This window comes from Diorhabda sublineata, chromosome 1 (assembly GCF_026230105.1).
Source record: "Diorhabda sublineata isolate icDioSubl1.1 chromosome 1, icDioSubl1.1, whole genome shotgun sequence".
Lineage (NCBI taxonomy): Eukaryota > Metazoa > Arthropoda > Insecta > Coleoptera > Chrysomelidae > Diorhabda > Diorhabda sublineata.
In genome coordinates, this window is record NC_079474.1 from 43,527,958 (window position 1) to 43,546,541 (window position 18,584).

The 18,584-nt window shown below is 32.1% G+C and overlaps 2 protein-coding genes across 2 annotated transcripts in view; one reads left to right on the forward strand and one right to left on the reverse strand.

Annotated features, from left to right (window-relative positions):
• LOC130444497 (probable multidrug resistance-associated protein lethal(2)03659) overlaps nt 1–391 on the forward strand; it is a 32,535-nt gene extending 32,144 nt beyond the window's left edge. Inside the window, exon 19 of the mRNA XM_056779687.1 lies at nt 272–391. Coding sequence (XP_056635665.1) covers nt 272–373 — 102 coding nt within the window. The 3' untranslated portion in view covers nt 374–391. The remainder of the gene's footprint in view (nt 1–271) is intronic.
• A 64-nt stretch (nt 392–455) lies between these two features.
• Nucleotides 456–13,462, reverse strand: LOC130444567 (NAD(P) transhydrogenase, mitochondrial-like). The gene is made up of 17 exons (XM_056779815.1): nt 13,266–13,462; nt 12,053–12,207; nt 10,872–11,012; nt 10,107–10,229; nt 9,323–9,510; nt 8,417–8,572; nt 8,107–8,311; nt 6,663–6,869; nt 5,876–6,102; nt 5,707–5,795; nt 5,266–5,464; nt 4,668–4,834; nt 3,503–3,640; nt 3,230–3,450; nt 1,504–1,655; nt 885–1,143; nt 456–814 (listed from the first exon to the last, which is right to left on the reverse strand). The coding sequence occupies exons 1-17, from the start codon at nt 13,460–13,462 to the stop codon at nt 456–458; spliced, it is 3,183 nt and encodes a 1,060-aa protein (XP_056635793.1).
• Between the last annotated feature and the right edge of the window lie 5,122 nt (nt 13,463–18,584).

The window sequence follows — 18,584 nt, forward strand, 5'->3', positions numbered from 1 at the left end:
TAAAAAGGGAGATGCAGCATAGATCTTGGATTCTGAAGATGTGTTAAATTTCTGTATATATATCACCAAAACTTGACTTATCAAATATATCTCGCTCGTCAACCATTAAACTAATCATTTTTATACTAATAGGTTTTTTCTTGTAAAATTTCCTTGATCCATTCTTTCCTTGATTGTTTCTGCAATTTATTTAAAAACTCTTGTTTTCTTCTCACTAGTGCGCTAAATTGAAATAAAAATTTGTTTTAGTTAAACCGTAAATTTTTTTTAGAACTTCCAGATGAGGCAACAATTTGAGATGAGGAATATCGTGAATGATGTTGTACGTCAGGCGCTAGATGTTGTTTCAACAATCGATTATTTCAACGATTAATGTACATTTCAAAATAACGACAATAAATAAATAAATAAAATTTATTTATCGAATTTGAAAAACGTATAAACTTAAATCCACTTTAAAGTTCAGCTCGGCCAACTTTGATCAGTAACTCATCAACCATTTTTTTAGCATCGCCTAGCAACATACTAGTGTTCGGTTTAAAAAATACCGGATTATCAACTGCAGCATACCCAACGCCCAAACTTCTCTTGATAATGATCACATGTTGGGCTTTCCACACTTCCAATACTGGCATACCAGAAATAGGAGAATTCGGATCTTCTAAAGCTGCGCTGTTGATTGTATCGTTCGCCCCGATGACCAAAACTAGATCGGTATCGGGAAAATCCTCGTTGATTTCATCCATTTCTAATACGTCGTCGTACGGTACACCCGCTTCTGCTAATAAGACGTTTAATTGCCCTGGCATCCTACCTAAAAATTAAAAAATAAAAGTTTCTTACATAATACTCGATATGACTGAATCAATATGATTATTTCTCACCGGCAACAGGATGAATTGCGAATCTAACTTTCTTGCCCGCTTTTTTTAGTTTAGAAACCATATCGGCTATTGGATATTGAGCTTTAGCCACACATAGTCCGTACCCAGGTACGATGATAATGTTCCTAGCGTTATTAATTGCTTCTGCAGCTTGATCTATATTAATTTCAGTATGGGTTCCGGTTATTTTCATTGAACTTCCTTTTGTTTGTGTTCCAAATCCTCCCATTATTACGTTCGTCAAGGACCTGTTCATTGCCTGTAAATACGTACATAGAAAATCAATCGATCAGAAATTATAGTCTTGTTTTCCGAGTCAAGAAAATTTCAGGTTTTACTGGATTTCCACACTATATGGCAACACAGTCAAGTTCGGCGATAAATTGATTTATAGTTATAATAGTAAAGCCATTGGCAATGAATTATGAAGCATTTTGAGCATTGGTGTAAATAAAAACAAATGGCATAACAGAAAAAATAAAATTTGAAGAGGGTATGTTAATTGTAATAGAATTATTAGGAGTTCGCCATATTTTACGATCCCCTAAAAAATGTCTGCAAAAAAAATTCATAGTCATCGAAAATTGTATGTGTATTAAAAAGAATTTCAGTTACTTACCTTACACATAATGTAGGACAATATAGCACCAGAAGATCCTATTAGGGCACCGACAATGGTCATTAGGGTATTGTTTAGCATAAAACCTTCCGCGCACAGTGCCCAACCTGAATAACTATTCAACATTGTAATAACTACAGGCATATCAGCACCTAAAAGAAAACCAATAAATTATAAATAAACACAAAATTTTCCTTTTGAATCGCTTCATCGATTGGTTTAAATATCGTTGAAACCAGAGTTATTCACGGTTATATAAAAAGGTAGATGCAGCATAGATCTTGGATTTTGAAGATGTGTTGAATTTCTGTATATATTCCACCAAAACTCGACTTATCATATATCAAAATTTTCCTTTTGAATCGCTTCATCGATTGGTTTAAATATCTTTGAAGCCAGTTTAACATTTTTCGAGTTATTCACGGTTATATAAAAAGGTAGATGCAGCATAGATCTTGGATTTTGAAGATGTGTTAAATTTCTGTATATATTCCACCAAAACTCGACTTATCATATATCAAAATTTTCCTTTTGAATCGCTTCATCGATTGGTTTAAATATCGTTGAAATCCGTTCAATAGTTTTCGAGTTATTCGCGTTTATATAAAAAGGTAGATGCAGCATAGATCTTGGATTCTGAAGATGTGTTGAATTTCTGTATATATTCCACCAAAACTCGACTTATTATATATCAAAATTTTCCTTTTGAATCGCTTCATCGATTGGTTTAAATATCGTTGAAATCCGTTCAATAGTTTTCGAGTTATTCGCGTTTATATAAAAAGGGAGATGCAGCATAGATCTTGGATTCTGAAGATGTGTTAAATTTCTGTATATATTCCACCAAAACTCGACTTATCATATATCAAAATTTTCCTTTTGAATCGCTTCATCGATTGGTTTAAATATCGTTGAAATCCGTTTAATAGTTTTCGAGTTATTCGCGTTTATATAAAAAGGGAGATGCAGCATAGATCTTGGATTCTGAAGATGTGTTAAATTTCTGTATATATTCCACCAAAACTCGACTTATCATATTTCAAAATTTTCCTTTTGAATCGCTTCATCGATTGGTTTAAATATCGTTGAAATCCGTTTAATAGTTTTCGAGTTATTCGCTGTTATATAAAAAGGTAGATGCAGCATAGATCTTGGATTCTGAAGATGTGTTAAATTTCTGTATATATTCCACCAAAACTCGACTTATCATATATCAAAATTTTCCTTTTGAATCGCTTCATCGATTGGTTTAAATATCTTTGAAGCCAGTTTAACATTTTTCGAGTTATTCACGGTTATATAAAAAGGTAGATGCAGCATAGATCTTTGGTTCTGAAGATGTGTTAAATTTCTGTATATATTCCACCAAAACTCGGCTTAATCATTTATCAAAATTTTCCTTTTGACTCGCTCAATCTATTTGTTTAAACAACGTTGAAATCCATTTAAAAATTTTCGAATTATTCACGGTTATACAAAAAGAAGTGTTGAATTACGGTATGTATTCCACATATTTTCATATTATCATTATTTTCCAAAAAAACGTTTATAATAAAAAAACTAGTCTCTATATTTTAGTATATGATGCAATATCCGCAGTTGATATTCAAATCGACACACTGTTTATCACTACGTTAACATTATTTGGTCTTTCGAGCCTGATATGAATAAGCGACGTAAGAGCTATAGTAACGCTAAGGGTCGATGTAGTGAATTTGATATTTACCTCCTATTGCAGCAGTCATCGTGATGCCCATGAGAGAAGACAACAGAGCTGTTGTATTAAGTGCTGCTACGCCACCTTCGAACGAAGGATCCATGAATAAATAAATCCCTGCTCCTATATTAGATAATAATAATGCACCATTGAGGGTATGTCTAGCTGGTAATAGAAGAGGTGCTGAACTAATGATTCCCTGCAGTTTTCCATAAGCAACTAAAGAACCACTGAAAATGATATTTTTAATCAAATATCAATGAGAAATAATGAGAATAGTACCTGAAAGTTACACCTCCTATAAAAGTTCCTAAAAATAGTGCTGTTTTGACAACATTTGCTGCTGGATCCGAGGCAAACGTAGGAAAATCATTGATGAACGTAGCCACGCATGTCAAAACTGCCGCTAAACCAACTAAGCTAATAAAAAGAACAATCATAGGTTATTAATAAAGACGTTACATCATTTGAATCTAAGAACATGGTATATACAAAAATGTTAAATGCTGATAGTGTGGTATTGGCAGAAAAATCAAAGAAAATCCATCTGGTCCCGAATCAGAACGAGTGATATAATAAGGAACGCAAATAGAAACACAAAACTTTAAAAAGAGTAACGTATATTTTTGGAATATAGGACAAGAGAATAGATGCAAAAATAGTTAACAGGAAAGATGAATCCACAAAAATTTTCGACATTGTAAATGAAAGAATATGAGTGCCAACTGAAACTAACACAACGAGAATTAGGTAATTGAAAGGGAAGATGAAATAGAATAAACAGAAATGAAACACCTAAGAAAATAAAAAACAAATACAGAGAAAAGGTAACAAAACAAAAAAATCAACAAAAAAAAATAAAACAAAACAATTGTTACGATAATGTAATAATGATTACAGGGATAAAACGAAGTGAGAGGTAAAGAAACACATAAACGACATATAAGGATTGGGTATAAATAGAAAAAAAAATAGAAATTGAGGAAGGTGCCAAAGGTAGATAATAGTGCAAAAATTGAGCTCAAGAAGAACCAACAACTAAAAGATATAGAATAATGAAGCAGATCCAAATCAAATCAAAAAACAAATAATCGATTAGTTTTTATATCCAATATGAATAGGGGAGTGGTGTGTTAGGTCACAAAGGAACTGGAGATAAAAGAAAAAAATTTAAAAGGAGTTGAAAGGGGTTTGAAAGACCTAGTGGGTGGCAGAATTTACTACAAGAGTACTGATCTTAAAATGTAGAAGGAATGAATATATTATCAAACATACCTATTCATACAAACTCTCATTAGTTGTAGCAGCTCTTCAATCTTTAGAGGAATTTGGAAAGATCGCAAAAGGAGAAAACAGTGGTAGGAACGGGTATAAGAGGGACCAGAGATCTTATCCAACACCTACAAAGGGAAAAAACAAAGAAAGACGAAGAAATTATCGAACGTACCTATGAAACCCCGCTACCAGCTGTGGTAAATCTGTAATCTGGATTTTTTTAGCAATTGCTGAACCTATAATGCCACCTGCTAATCCACAAACGGCCATCTGAGTTAAAACTTCAGCCGTTGGATTAATCTGACCTAATGTAGCTGCTATTCCACCACTAACCCCTATCTAAAATATTGTAACAATTATTATTCGAAAATAAAAACTATGACGGTAAATATATGATAAAGGTAATTTTCAATTTTCTGATATGTTAGTTCAATAATCAAACATATAAAATATCTTTCCTCGCGTTTTAAAGAGATAAGGAAAATCATATCTTTTCACTGAACCCACTGTTTATTCTAACAATATCAATAATCATAAATATAACGCACGTTTCAGTAACTAATTATCATCTTCAGTTATATTTACTTTAGAACAGACACTATTGTTGGTATAGTGGTAAAAACTGTTTGCTCAATATGAATAGTACCAACGATTCCAAAAGTGATAACTTAGTTAATCTAGAGTCAATTGATGTGTCTCTGTCATTTTATTTTATCCCAAAACGGTTAAATTAAACTGTGAATCTACGTAATTTAATAAAAAAATAATACCATTCCAAGGTTGTTTCCAATTCGTGAAGTTGTTTGAGAACTTAATCCAGCCAATGCTCCAACGCAACACACAGAAGCTGCAAGATATGCAATATCATGAATTTGTTCTAAACCATTGACAGCAGCCCAACTGTAGGCACCAAGAAAAGCCGCTGTAGGGATGAGATATAATGAATTGTATTCTTTGGGATCTCCGGGTCTAAAATTATCAAGGTTGAGGTTGAAATAATCAATTTCCAATAAAATATTCATAAAAATAGTAAAGATTATCATCAGTGGAAGAAAGATAAACATCCAAGATAGGGTAACAAAAAACTATAACCAATTTCTGAATCTACAAAAAAATATACAATATATGAATCAAATAGTGATAAAAAAGGATTCTGAATATTTTTTTTCCAACTGAAAACTACTTATAAAAGAATTCTTTTTCAAAATTACCTTCTAAACATGCCTAACATACGTTTGGTTACTAAAAAACCCCCAAAAACGTTGATAAACGATATAAACGCCGCTGTCGCAGCTAGACTCTATAAGAAAAGACATTATTGCATTTCCTGGATCTTGCATATTAATAATATCTTCACATATTCTTTAACTATGATGTTACCTGTACAGAATTTGTGGGAAAATATCCACCGTTCATCAAAAGCAATCCACCAACGGCAGTTATACCAGAAATTGCATTTGTTACTGACATCAAAGGTGAATGAAGAGCCGGGGTAACCCCCCAAACTGTATGGTATCCAACGATCCCAGCAAGTGAAAATATTGTTACCATTGTTGTTAATTCAGTATTCGGAGAGACAATTCCAATACCCAATATAGCCAAAATTGCTAAAAACACCGAAGATATTGAGACATGTGTCATATCTGTGGACAAGCTTTTTAATACACTGTTCAAAGAAAGTTGCCGCCAATGAATTTAAGTATTATACAAAACATACCTTGAAACTTCTGGACATTCTGTAGACAATGCAGTAATGGTGAATCTGCAGTTTTCTTAAAACATTCTGTCAACTCGTTCCACCAACTCATCTGAAACAACAGATTTGTGTCCTTGGCCCCCTTCATCATGCTAAACTTTCGACAACATTCACGCACAACACAATCACTCACATACACACGACTCATTCTCCGATGGATTTCTGCAACACTATGGCCTTCAGCCTTTGGAAAACGAATCACACTTTGCAATTCATACTTAGCGAGAGCATCAATAACATGTTTACGCGGTTGTAACACAACGCCGACTGACGCCTGAATATCACAATGGCGGAGTGTGTAGTGCGAAAGCTTCGCAGTCACTTACATCGCATGCTCGCTTTCTTACGGCCCCCGTAAATGATTATAACAATATATCTTCGTAGAATAGCGTAATGATCAAGATATTTTACCTGCAGAGAGTGATAACGCTTTATTAAGATCAGCTTGGAATGGTGATATTTCAACTGGTTTTACTTGCTGAACGTGTTGGTCCTTTTTAGGGGGAACAGAAACAGGTATGATTTCCGGCGGAGGCCACATTAGTTTTCCTTTATCTAAAATTATACTACCACGTTGGATCTCATCATCTAAGTTAATGAAAAAGTGGTTCTGTTCACCTGAAAATTAGCTCATTGATTTTTTTTGTCCTACTGTATAAAAATGGGATTTTTTATTAATTAAAGATAAGTAGGCAGTAGTATTTAGTGTAAGAATTTGAGTATTTAAAACCATTTTTTTAATCAGTGTCAAGCCATCTTTGCGACAGCACATTTATATAAATTTTTCTATAATCTTTAATCCAATAAACTGTAAGTATATTTCATTTTCATTATTAATAAAAAAAATGTCCGTTTTTTTCCTATTAAATAATAGTATTTATTTTATTAGCAATTTCAACATGCGTGAAAAAAGAAAAAACAGTAGCATCACCGATTTTTCTAAAAATGAAACTAAAAACTAGTAGCGAAGATGAGTCAATGACCCAGGAATTTACAAAATTGAGTCAAGTATCTAACACCAACTTCAACGCTGATCAACTGGAATCTGTCAATAACAACAAGTACTTATAATGATAACGTGGCTTAATATTTGGAGTGCGGAAATGTGATTAGAAAAGAAAAGATAATTTCCTTGGTTCCGGAATCCGGAAAATTAGGTTGCTCTTTTTGTAACAAAATACAGCACTTAGGAGTATCTAAAACCAGTGGTGTAAATATTTCAAAGGAATGGAGTTCCACATCCGTTTCTTACTACGGTAAAGATAAAAAATCGCAGTTAACGTAATTAAGAAAAAAATTTTAGAACACGCGAAAACAACAGCGCACATTAATTCAGAAAAAATTCTAAACAGCAAACAGCATCAGCCAATAGAAAATGTAATAGACAATTTAAATAAGGCGTCTATTAGGTAAGAGCACGTCTTTAGTATTTAGAACTGTTTATTATTTAGCCAAACACGACCGACCATATTCTGATTAATATAATATGAAATTAAGAATTTGTTCACAAATTATTAAATCAAATGGAATGATTTCGATTCTCATTGATGACTCTACAACATTAAGTAAAAAATCTACTCTAAATATATTTTTAAAATTCGAAATAAATAAAATCAGCGAACCACGAGAACCGCGAGAAGTGGAAAAAAATCTTGACTGTCCTCCAAAATTAGATAACGCGTTATCGCCAACCTTCGTTAGAAGAGGGCACCCAAAGAAGAAGAAATTAGTCTTCACAAATTAATTTTTAAATTCTGTAATTTACCAATAATATAACGTGGTTTTATCAAGGAGTTAAAAACGTTGAGGTTATTTTTAATACGATAATTTTTTTGAAATATTATTCATACTTTACCAATGGTTAAGAGAAATTTTGAAATATTGTTGGCATAAAGTGTCGAGCTTTGTGACGGAAGTTTGCTGAGGAAATCACTTGCATCAACGTGAACTACTCCATGATAGGTATAAGTTTCCCCAAGTTTAGTCGTTTCTATATTTCCTCCATAAATTGAAGCTAAGTCAACTACTACACTACCAGGTTTCATGGACTTTATGTGTTCCTAGGAATCAACGAGATCAATCAATCAATATTTTGTACGAAATAGATGTGGAGCACGAAATCTGTTTATTGGAATCTTCTTTATGGGTACTTTCCAAAAACTCACTTTCAAAATAAGTATTGGTGCTTTCTTCCCGGGTACCGCCGCAGTTGAAATAATAATATCAACTTCTTTACATTGTTTCGAAAATAGAGCTCGTTCGGCATCTAAAAATTCTTGTGACATTTCCTTACTGTAACCTCCAGCAACAGCACCTTCTTCCTAAAATTCATAAAGAAAAGAAAAATTGTCCATATCTCCTATAATTATAAATAATCGATAGCCGTATTCATTAAATCATCATATAAAATTATTATTATAAAACTTTCCAATATACAGTAGCTTGATAGAGACACATATAAAAGTGGCCGCCATGTTTAACCCAAAACCGGTTGATTTAGCATTTGTTCTTCTATTAATATCGCTTACAAAATCGTAATTTACATTGTCAAATACTTAATCAAAAACATTTCAAGGATTCAATATTAATTTTTTAATTTAAAAAAAATTGGAGAATAATTTATTTTATGTCGTAGTTTGGGTTAAGCATGGCGGCCATTCTAACTTGGCTACACTGTCTCTATAAAGCGACTGTATTCCAATAGAAGCCATCTATAATTGAGTAGCGGAACTATAGACACACGGTCCTAGAATTACTAGCAGTATGTTAATTCACTAGTTATCAAGCAAAAACTGGTGAGTAAATAATGCGAATATATTCGATAAATTGTTTTAGTTAACGCTTTTGTATTATAACGTTGTTTTGCAAAAAAAAATATTAAAAAGAACAATAAAAACTTTACCAACCGCAAAACATTGTCGTTGGTCGTGCCCATAGAAAGTTATTACAACTACTGAAACAAACTACCTGCTACAATTCATTCAACAGACACCAAAGTTCACTTGTTTTAAAAAATAAGGGTAGGTATGTCCTTTGACATTATAATTAGCAACCATTTTGAATACTCTTACCTTTATAGTGATGGTTAAAAATTCTGCTCCCATAGATTCTACTTGTTCTTTCACTGCTGATCTGGTGTCGAATGCTCTGACAATAGCACCCATATTTTTAGCCATACCACAAGCTGCTAACCCCGCTACACCACCTCCTATCACTAGAACTTTTGCTGGAGGAACTTTTCCTGCAGCTGTTATCTGACCTGAAATAGCAATTAGGTGCTTCCATATCAAGATATATTGAAAAAGTTGTATGTATGGATTTGGTTAGGTATGGTCTCGTATACACTGCGACCCAAAGGATTCATTGTGTCTCCCTTTCTTGCTGCGATACTGGGTCTCAATCAATCTTACTCCTTTTAAGAAATCTAGAATGTGTGATGACCTTAATTGCCGGAGATCTTCAACTTATATTTCATGTGCTCCCAGGTGTACTACTCTGGAATTCCTTAGTATTTCACACTTCGAGAGAATGTGGATAGAGATTTCGTCTTCTGTGCAGCAAAATCAGCACGCCGCATTATCTGCTAACTCCTGTAGATTGATCTTACTTAGGTTGATACATTCAGCAGATCTACTGTGGTTATAGTCTCCCAGAGGAGTCTTCGCCTGTCTCAGTCTTGTAGATTGTCCCAAGAAAGGGTTTTGCTTCTATCTACTTATTTTTCCAGTGCTCTTTACAATGCTGTGTAGCTGATACCACATAAGGGTTTGGGTCTCATGAAGGGCTTGCCTGTCACCGCTTTAGCGAGCTTATCAGCTATTTAATTTCATTGAAGATGTTATATTGTATGCTTACCTGGAAAAAATCTAGGGTAGTAATTTGCAGCTTCAATCACTGCCCTATACCCTTTTACGTTAGCCATTGAACTTAATGCATCAAAAACTTGAGCTCTTGATATTCGAGGAATGCAATCCATAGCTGAAAGAGGTGGCACTGTTGTAATGAAAGCTTTGATCGGTAAAAATTATATTTGAAGCTCTCATATATAGAAACATCTATTTTTAGTTCTTTTTCTATAATTTTATACTACTATTTTATTTATTTGTGTAAAACTGAATGTTAATATGGATAGGCTGGCCATACGTCCTGTTTTGAACGGGACAGTCCCGTTATTTTAGGCTTTTCGGGTCGTCCCGTCGGTTTACGAAAATACCCGTTTTTTGCCAGTAATACGAAAATTTAAATTATTTAAGTTTCATGAAATATAATTGGAAACTGTTACTGTTACTGGTATACATGTTGTTACAACAAACTATTTAATTTTGCATAACATGCTTAACTATAAAACATGTTTATTCGGTTTTGGGTTAGGCAAGTATTAAACAAAATATTTTACACTTTTTGATATTTAAAGGCTTTAAAATTTAAATGCAAAATAAATGTTGGAATTTCCGGCACATTTGAGCTCTTTCCTGCACCTTACACCTCAACCGCAAAAATAATCTGACTGTCCCGTTTTTGTACAAAGACTTTATGGCTCGCCTAAATATTAAAATATATATTAAAAATATGAATTGCATACTTATTTCTACTATTAATGAAATTAATTTTGAATATTACCAAATACAGTGAGTTTTTTGGCTGCTAACTTATCGACAAGTTTTGGATTGAAACCAGGAAATATAAAGGAAATAAGGACAGTTTCTTGTTTAAATTTGTCGACTTCATCAAGCTCTGGTGGTTTTACTTTCAAAATGATATCTGAAACGTCCTTCAAAATAGTACAAAATATTTAAAAATGAAAAATAAAAAGTCATTGAAAAATACTTTGAACTATCAGTTTATTAAATAATAATTCTTTTCTAAATTGATCAACCATTCAATTAACATTTGCAAATCATCTTCATTTTCCATTAATTCTATAAGGTTGAAAAAAATTATTCCTTTTCTTTAATAATAATACACAGACAATAAAATCGGAGCAGAAAGAAAAATGGAGTTGAGTAAAGAACAGGAAAGCAGACATGGGCACGGTTCCACGCACCAAGTGGTATCAGCATAACCCGGAACCAATAATAAACACACAATAATATGGATCATACAAATACAGACAGACAGAAAGGTACTAGCAAACAAACCAAACCTAATAATAGAGTTTAAGAAAAGAAGGCAATGCCTATTGATAGATGTAACGATTCTATCGGACTACAATATAACACAAAAAGAAATAGAGAAGTTACAGAAATACAAGGAACTGCAGATCGAAATACAGAGAATGTGAAATCTTAAAACGAATAATTATCATAGGAACAACTGGATTAATATCCAATGTTACTTCCAACACCATCAAAGAAGTCCCGGGACAACACAACCTCCTCCAAATATAGAAAGCAGTGATACTGAGTGGCTTATATTTATATATCTGCGGCTTAAAAACCCCTTAGAAGAGATTGCCAAATCTCAAAAACTATTTCATATCATCTCCACGAGAGATGACATTCAAATTACTCGCGCAGTATGTCAAAGCGCCGTCCTGTTGAAACCACATGTTGTATATGTATAGCACGTGTTGTTGAACACACTATTAGTCCATGATGATTTGGCAAAATGACAGCCAATTTGACAGATGTAACTTTGAGAATATTATCGCTGTCAATTGTCAAAGTCCCTATTTATAGTGTGAAGTTCCATGCACCATTATATTAGGTCATGGTACGGACAATATCTTCAAATTATGATACCTGCCTGGAGAAGTTACGTAAAATAGTATAATTATCATTGACAATTTTTTTGTTTCTTACCTGAATTAAATACAGTATTAAGGTCTGTTACAGTTGCTCCCGCTTGTTCATAATCATTGTTTAAAAAATGTGCCAAAGCACCAGCATCTTTTTCTACATTAACTTTAAAACCTTTCTTTATTAATGTTTGAGCTACAGATGGGACTATGGCTACTCTGAAGGCAAAAAATGTATTTTATGAAAAAACAAAGTAAAAAAATTAGGAAACATACAAATGAGTAGTCTGCGCCTACATTTTTCGTAAATTTTCAGAAAAAGAGAAAGTTCAGAAATCCTGAACATAAACGAAACCTAAGTTATAATGAACAACCACAGCAAGTGGAGAAATAGAGATAAATCGATGAGAGAGAAGCTAGTTATTTAAGATATTGTAAATACGTTGAAATAGTTGGAATAAAATATTGAAATGTAGAAGTAAAATGAAAGATATTAGAAAAATAACAGAGGAACCTGTAATAAATAATAAGGAAACAACTAATAAACTAATGTAAATGAAAGATAACAGAATTACATAAAAATAATGACAGCTGAATTTGGTAAAAGAAGATGGCACATAAATTGATCAAATATCAAGATCCTTCTTCTTCTTCTTCCTACTCCATTTTAGGCCGATTACCTGTTCATTCTTCGCAGCAGCCTATTGCCTCAATTGATGGAAGATTATCACTCAATTCTTTTCGTGGCCTTCCCATACTTCTTCTCCCCATTGGTGAGTTGTTTTGTGCTATCCTTACTATTCTTTCCTAGCTCATTCTACTTATGTGTTCGTCCCATGCGTGCTTTCTACTCAGTACCCATTCGTTAATATTCTTCACTTTGCATTTTTGCTTTATGTCGTCGCTACGATCCCTGTCTAGGAGCGTTTTTCCAGTAATTTTTCGTAGGACTTTCATTTCGCTGGTTTCCAGAAGCCTTTTTGTTTTTGCTGTATTAGGCCGAGTTTCTTCTGTGTTCGTTGGGTCTGATTACAGTTTTGTAGGTTCTTGACTTGGCCTCAATACTTATGTATTTGTTTTTCAATATAGTGTCGTTCAGAAATCGGGCTGCTCTTATTGTGTGCAGCCTTACCTTTGTCTCAATATCACCAAATCCAGATATTTGAAACAAGATCCCTAATGGAATAAATATGAAAGAATGGACAAATTAGGAACATTAATTAAAAATCTCACATCGCAAAATTTATACAATGAATTTATTTTATTTATATTCTCACCTTTTTTGGTTTCTGGTAATTTCCTTAGGTACTCCAATTGTCAAATTGGTGTAAGGAATTCCCTGTACCGGCTTTTTCGGGGGCTTTACTTCATTGGATTTATCAAAAAGAATTCTAGTAGTAGAGAAATTGTCACTTCCAGGGAGTTTTTTAATTCCGTTTATAGGGGCTCTAGCTAACCTAAACCAACAGATCATGATTCGCACTATTTCTTTCTCTTTCTGAATCCACCATTGAAATATGCCTGTATTCCAAAATAATCGTTGGATTATTATTATTATATGCCAAAATATTGTATAAAATCTATCACATGGTAAGTATATTATAAATATATTTAGTCAAATGTCCGTTTTCCGAGCAAAATTCCTGAAGGAAAAATTTTTAGTTAAAAAGTAATTTATGCTTAAAAGAGAAGCTCCAATGTTTTTGGTAAGATAAATTAACGACCGTATATATGAATGAAGAACAACAATAATTATCTATATTGATACAATTAAATTATTCAAATGAACAGTTACTAAATACAAAATTGTTCTAAATTGGTTAGGAGTACTGATTTCAAATTTCAAAATTTTATTCTCTGGTATTCATACATGTAGAATAATGCAGAATATTCATTTTGATTTTTCTCACTCGAGCCTCGTAAGGAAGTAACATTTTCGTGATGTTCAGGATCAATTTTGAAGTAGGGTTTGATAGAAGATGATGATGAGTGTCCAGTTATCTTTATAAGTTGTTGATTACTTATTCCTGCTTTGGCCGGCTAGGAAACTGTATTAGCACGGTTCGAATGATTAGTAATTTTATTATTTGTAATGTCGAGTCCAATTTTAGTTGCAAAATATTTGGTCCAAGTAAAAATTTGTACCAACCTTTAGAATTGTTTTTCCAAAAGGGATTTGGAGTTAAAAAAAGTCGTTCAGATGTAGGTAAATAATAAAAGTTGTCGACCAATTTTTTTTAGTAATGTTAGAGTCAAAGAATTAATTGGAAAAAAATTATTAATGTATTTGAAAAAGATATGCAGATAATTAAATATACATAGAGATGAAATGTTTAAGCTCTTTGATTCTTCAAACTAAGTCGACAGTCAGATCCATATATTCCATGGTTTAAGACAAATTAGAAAAAAAATATATTTTTAATGGTGGTCGACTCAGGGTAGCGAATAAGTGGAGCTTGTCGACGTTTAACATTTCTTTTCTAATAATTATGCATGCGGGCAAAATTAAACAACTTCAGGGATGTGACCTCTAGACCTATGGCTTTATTGCTCATCCCCAAAAATGATTCATGTATCTGATCTATAGGACTTTTATACAGCCGGCTCTCCCACCATATGTATGTCCTTTTATTAAGCTTAGCTGTTTATAAATAATGAGTTTTCTTAGTACTTCTGGGTTGAGCTAGCGTACAAACGTAAACTCAGAATAATATGGTAAATAACTAGATTCCCAGTTGATAAAACTAAATTAGGCAACGGTAGTACTCCAAAATCTATTGAGAACTACAATAATAAAGAAATACAAAACTACCTACCTGAAAAATCTGTCGGCTACACATACAAGCTATTATTCACTTTGGAAGGCAACAAAAAAGTAAATAGACCACAACTAACCGACCCCCCTTACGCACTGCAGATAGACAAAAAAGCTGGTGTGCTTTCCAAAGACTTAATATTAATAAAGATAATTTACTCGAACCAAGAAAAATTTCTTGGTTCAACATTTAATCTCTTGAGTCGAATTAGCTGTTTGTTCGGTGTAAATTCCATAGAAAATTTTTCATAAAAACTAACCTTAACCAATTTTTGAAATGGATTGTCTAGACTTTTTTTCGTCTCTAAAATTCAAAAATTTTGCCGTCTTTCAAATTGTGCCGCCCTACGCCTATGCCTCACCGGCCTAGGCGTAAATCCATCACTGCACACAAATTATAGTTCTCTTTTCTACCACTGGCTGTGCAAGTTTTCAGAGTGCACCAACGGTTCATTTTCTTTTTCTAATAATCAGTTTTAAATAGAAAAATCAGCGCTTCCGAACACAACTACTTTCCGCGAGAAATTCTGAAAAGCGCGCTCTACTAGTAAAAAGTCTACCACTTCAAATTGATGCCATTTTTGCAATATTACATTCATGTATCTACGTGATTCATATTATGAAATCAAATTGATTTATAATTATATTTGAAAGAAATTGATTGTTTTTTTAATAAGAGTATTATTTGGAGTAGTGGTTTGTCATTTGGAAATTGTAGTATAATGAAAGATATTTTTCTCTTTACATAAATAGATTTTTTTTAAATAACGTATTAAAACATTTCTTTAACTTACTTGCAATATTTTTAAACACTTTGTTATTAATTAATTAGATTTGAATATAACTAAATTAAAAAACGGTTGTTGTCTGTTTGTCATAATAAAAATGACAATGACATTTTAGTCGTTATCAAATAAATATACAGGTTGTCCATTAGTCCATAATTTGACAACTGAGATAAGGTCGTTTAGGGAAAAAAATTAATATATTACGCAATCTAAGAAAACAGCTAATCCTTGCGGTGCACGAACCTTCGGCAGGGTGATGCGACGCGAGTGCCATACTGTGAGCAGTCATATACAGTGTTGCCAGAGCTAGTACAATTGTACAATTTTAGTACATTTTAGTGTATTTTATACGCTAGTACATTTTTCCTTTTTTCTAATACATTTTCCCTGCGTTCGCAAATATAAAGTTATTTTATATTTTCATTTAATAAAATAAACTAGAAATTGTACTAGATTGTAACAATAATTAGAAAACAGAGCCAAGTTAATTTATATTTAGATCGTGAGATTTTTGTACTGCATTGCTCATTTTATCGGTAAACTTTATATAAATTTTTCATCCTTAAAATAATAATTGACACAGTCTATAACATTTTTGGAAAAAAAAATTTAATTTAAACTTATCTTTATACATTTTTCTACAATTTTATTAAATTTGTTTGAAGTTGGTACAATCTAGTACATTTTCTAGTTCAATTTTTACATTCAGCTTTTAAATTGTGGCAACACTGCTCGTGAACTTGTGAAGTGAAGTTTTTGATTTTTCCGGTAGTGATAGTTGTTTTTTTTTTGATTCATTGTGTTAAAAAGACTCCGTAAATACTTTTTAGATTTTTCTCAGTGAAACTAATACAGATCAAGCTGATTATTTTTGCCCTTTGTTTTAGTCAGTCTGCAAGTAAACTTTCAAGCAATTTACAAAATTTATGTCTGTTTTCATATTACGGTAGTTTTTTGAACATTTAACTGCTGGGTTCAAGTTTATAAAACATGAGTAAATATATAATATTTTTTTTCATACTGTGACAGTACAGTCGACTTTACAGTACTAATTTGAGTCCGGAAAACTGCACTTTACAGTATCCTTGTACTTTACAGTACGCTTAAATTTTCCCAATCCCGTTTGAAATAATTAGAAATAAAAAAATCTTTGTTTACAATGTTACCTTAGTGACTTCTGTTAATTTTTTTTAAATCATAAAAGAATAATCAAAGGAGCTATTTTTCAGTAAAATTGTCAAATATTAAATTTGATATTTTAATACAATTTTGCTTATTTAAAACCGAAAACAGTATGAAAAAAACATATTACAATATACATCCGTGAAGTTATTATTATGGTACTCGATTATATATTCTTGATCACTTCCCGGACTTATAACGTAAATAACTATTTAACGTTGTAAAGTGATAACCGAGTGACAGCTAAAATGTAAAGGACAAACTTGCTATGATACTGATTAAAACAAGGTCCAAAATCGAAAAAATAAGTTCCCAAACCATTCAAAAACTTACGGCAAAACAATTTGTTTACCCCATGGTAGGTATTTTTACAATTTGTTAGATTGTTCAATAAAACTCACATATATTGATACAAAATATTTTATTCAACATTTTCAACATGGACATTTTACATAAATGAAACTTTTGTATAAAAATTCAATGTTATACAAATGTCTCTTAATAATCTCTTAAATTATTTATGATATAACACATTAGAGCAATTAAAAATGAGAAGGTGATATGCAAAAGAAGTTTTCGGAGTTTAAAGGAGTATAATTTCCTCTCAGATCTTTTCCCTACAATTAATAATGTGCATCAATCTAATTACAGGTCTAAAAAACATCAATTTTTCTGAAGAGTTGTTGCTAATTAGTAATTAAAAAAATTATTTTTCAACCCATTTCTCAAAGTTGAATTAAGCTTGTTTCAAAGGTTCCAAAAATGCCTGGTTCAAGTTATTATAATTGTCCTTACAGAACCAGAAATCAAATAGAAACAAGAAATCAGTTATGTTGTTTTAAGAATGATATCCTAAAAATGAATTATATTATTGTTTATACAAAAAATTAATAATATCTATCAAGCTGGCAAACTTCGATATTCTTGTTTATATTTTGTTGCATTTTTTGTGTTATAATAGTAAATAACATTATTAACAGTCCAAATGGTCTCAAAGACAAAAATTAACAAACTAAACAGCAGTAATTTTTAGCATAAAGAGATTTTATATTATTATATCAGCAACATGTTTCCATCTTAGCTTAGCGAAATGATATTTTCCAGAAATTGATTGGAACAACAAAATTAAATATAAAACTAATTAGCGACAAAGCCTTTAGCAAAATCCTTTCGAACCAAAGAAAAAATTGATGAAAAAGTCAAAAAGAATGGCACGAAATGGTCTTTCTGTAGAAAAACTTTTTCTGCATATCATCTCCTCAAATAAAGTAACTTATTAAAAGAAATTATGATAACTGTTTTGACATAATAATTTCCTATTTAAAATTATTTAAATTTAAAAACATTGCACGAATGTAACCCAGACAGAGATACAACCTCTTGTGTGTAAACTGACTCACCTCCTGATGAGAACCATTAGGATCTATTAATCATCCGGTTGGGTAATACAAAGGGTTCCTTATTTTACCCTACATTAATGTATCGTTTCGGATTACTAAATATTTGTCTTATATAAATGTGACTGTGAAGAATCATAAATTTAGCTACCTAACTTAAGGATTATTGTATTCATCAAGATCCTAATGGGGACCCACATCATAGTTAATTCACTCCAAGTGTTCTTTAGACACTTGAAGTTCTATTAACGTATCAAATTACATACTTTATTTTATATCGATGTGACCCTAAGGACCATACATATAAATTATTTATAGTCTTTTGTACAATAGGATTTTAGTATTTAAAAGCTGTCTGCAAACAGATACAGTCTGGCATTTGTCGAGTATGGCCATCGGATTATTGAAACCAAG

Coding starts and splice junctions, on each gene's coding strand:
- LOC130444567 (XM_056779815.1), bottom strand. CDS start 13,462: ATGATCTGTTGGTTTAGGTTAGCTAGAGCCCCTATAAACGGAATTAAA. Junction 10,230..10,871: donor CAAAAAACTCACTGTATTTG/GTAATATTCAAA, acceptor CACCTCTTTCAG/CTATGGATTGCATTCCTCGA. Junction 3,451..3,502: donor ATAGGAGGTGTAACTTTCAG/GTACTATTCTCA, acceptor TATCATTTTCAG/TGGTTCTTTAGTTGCTTATG.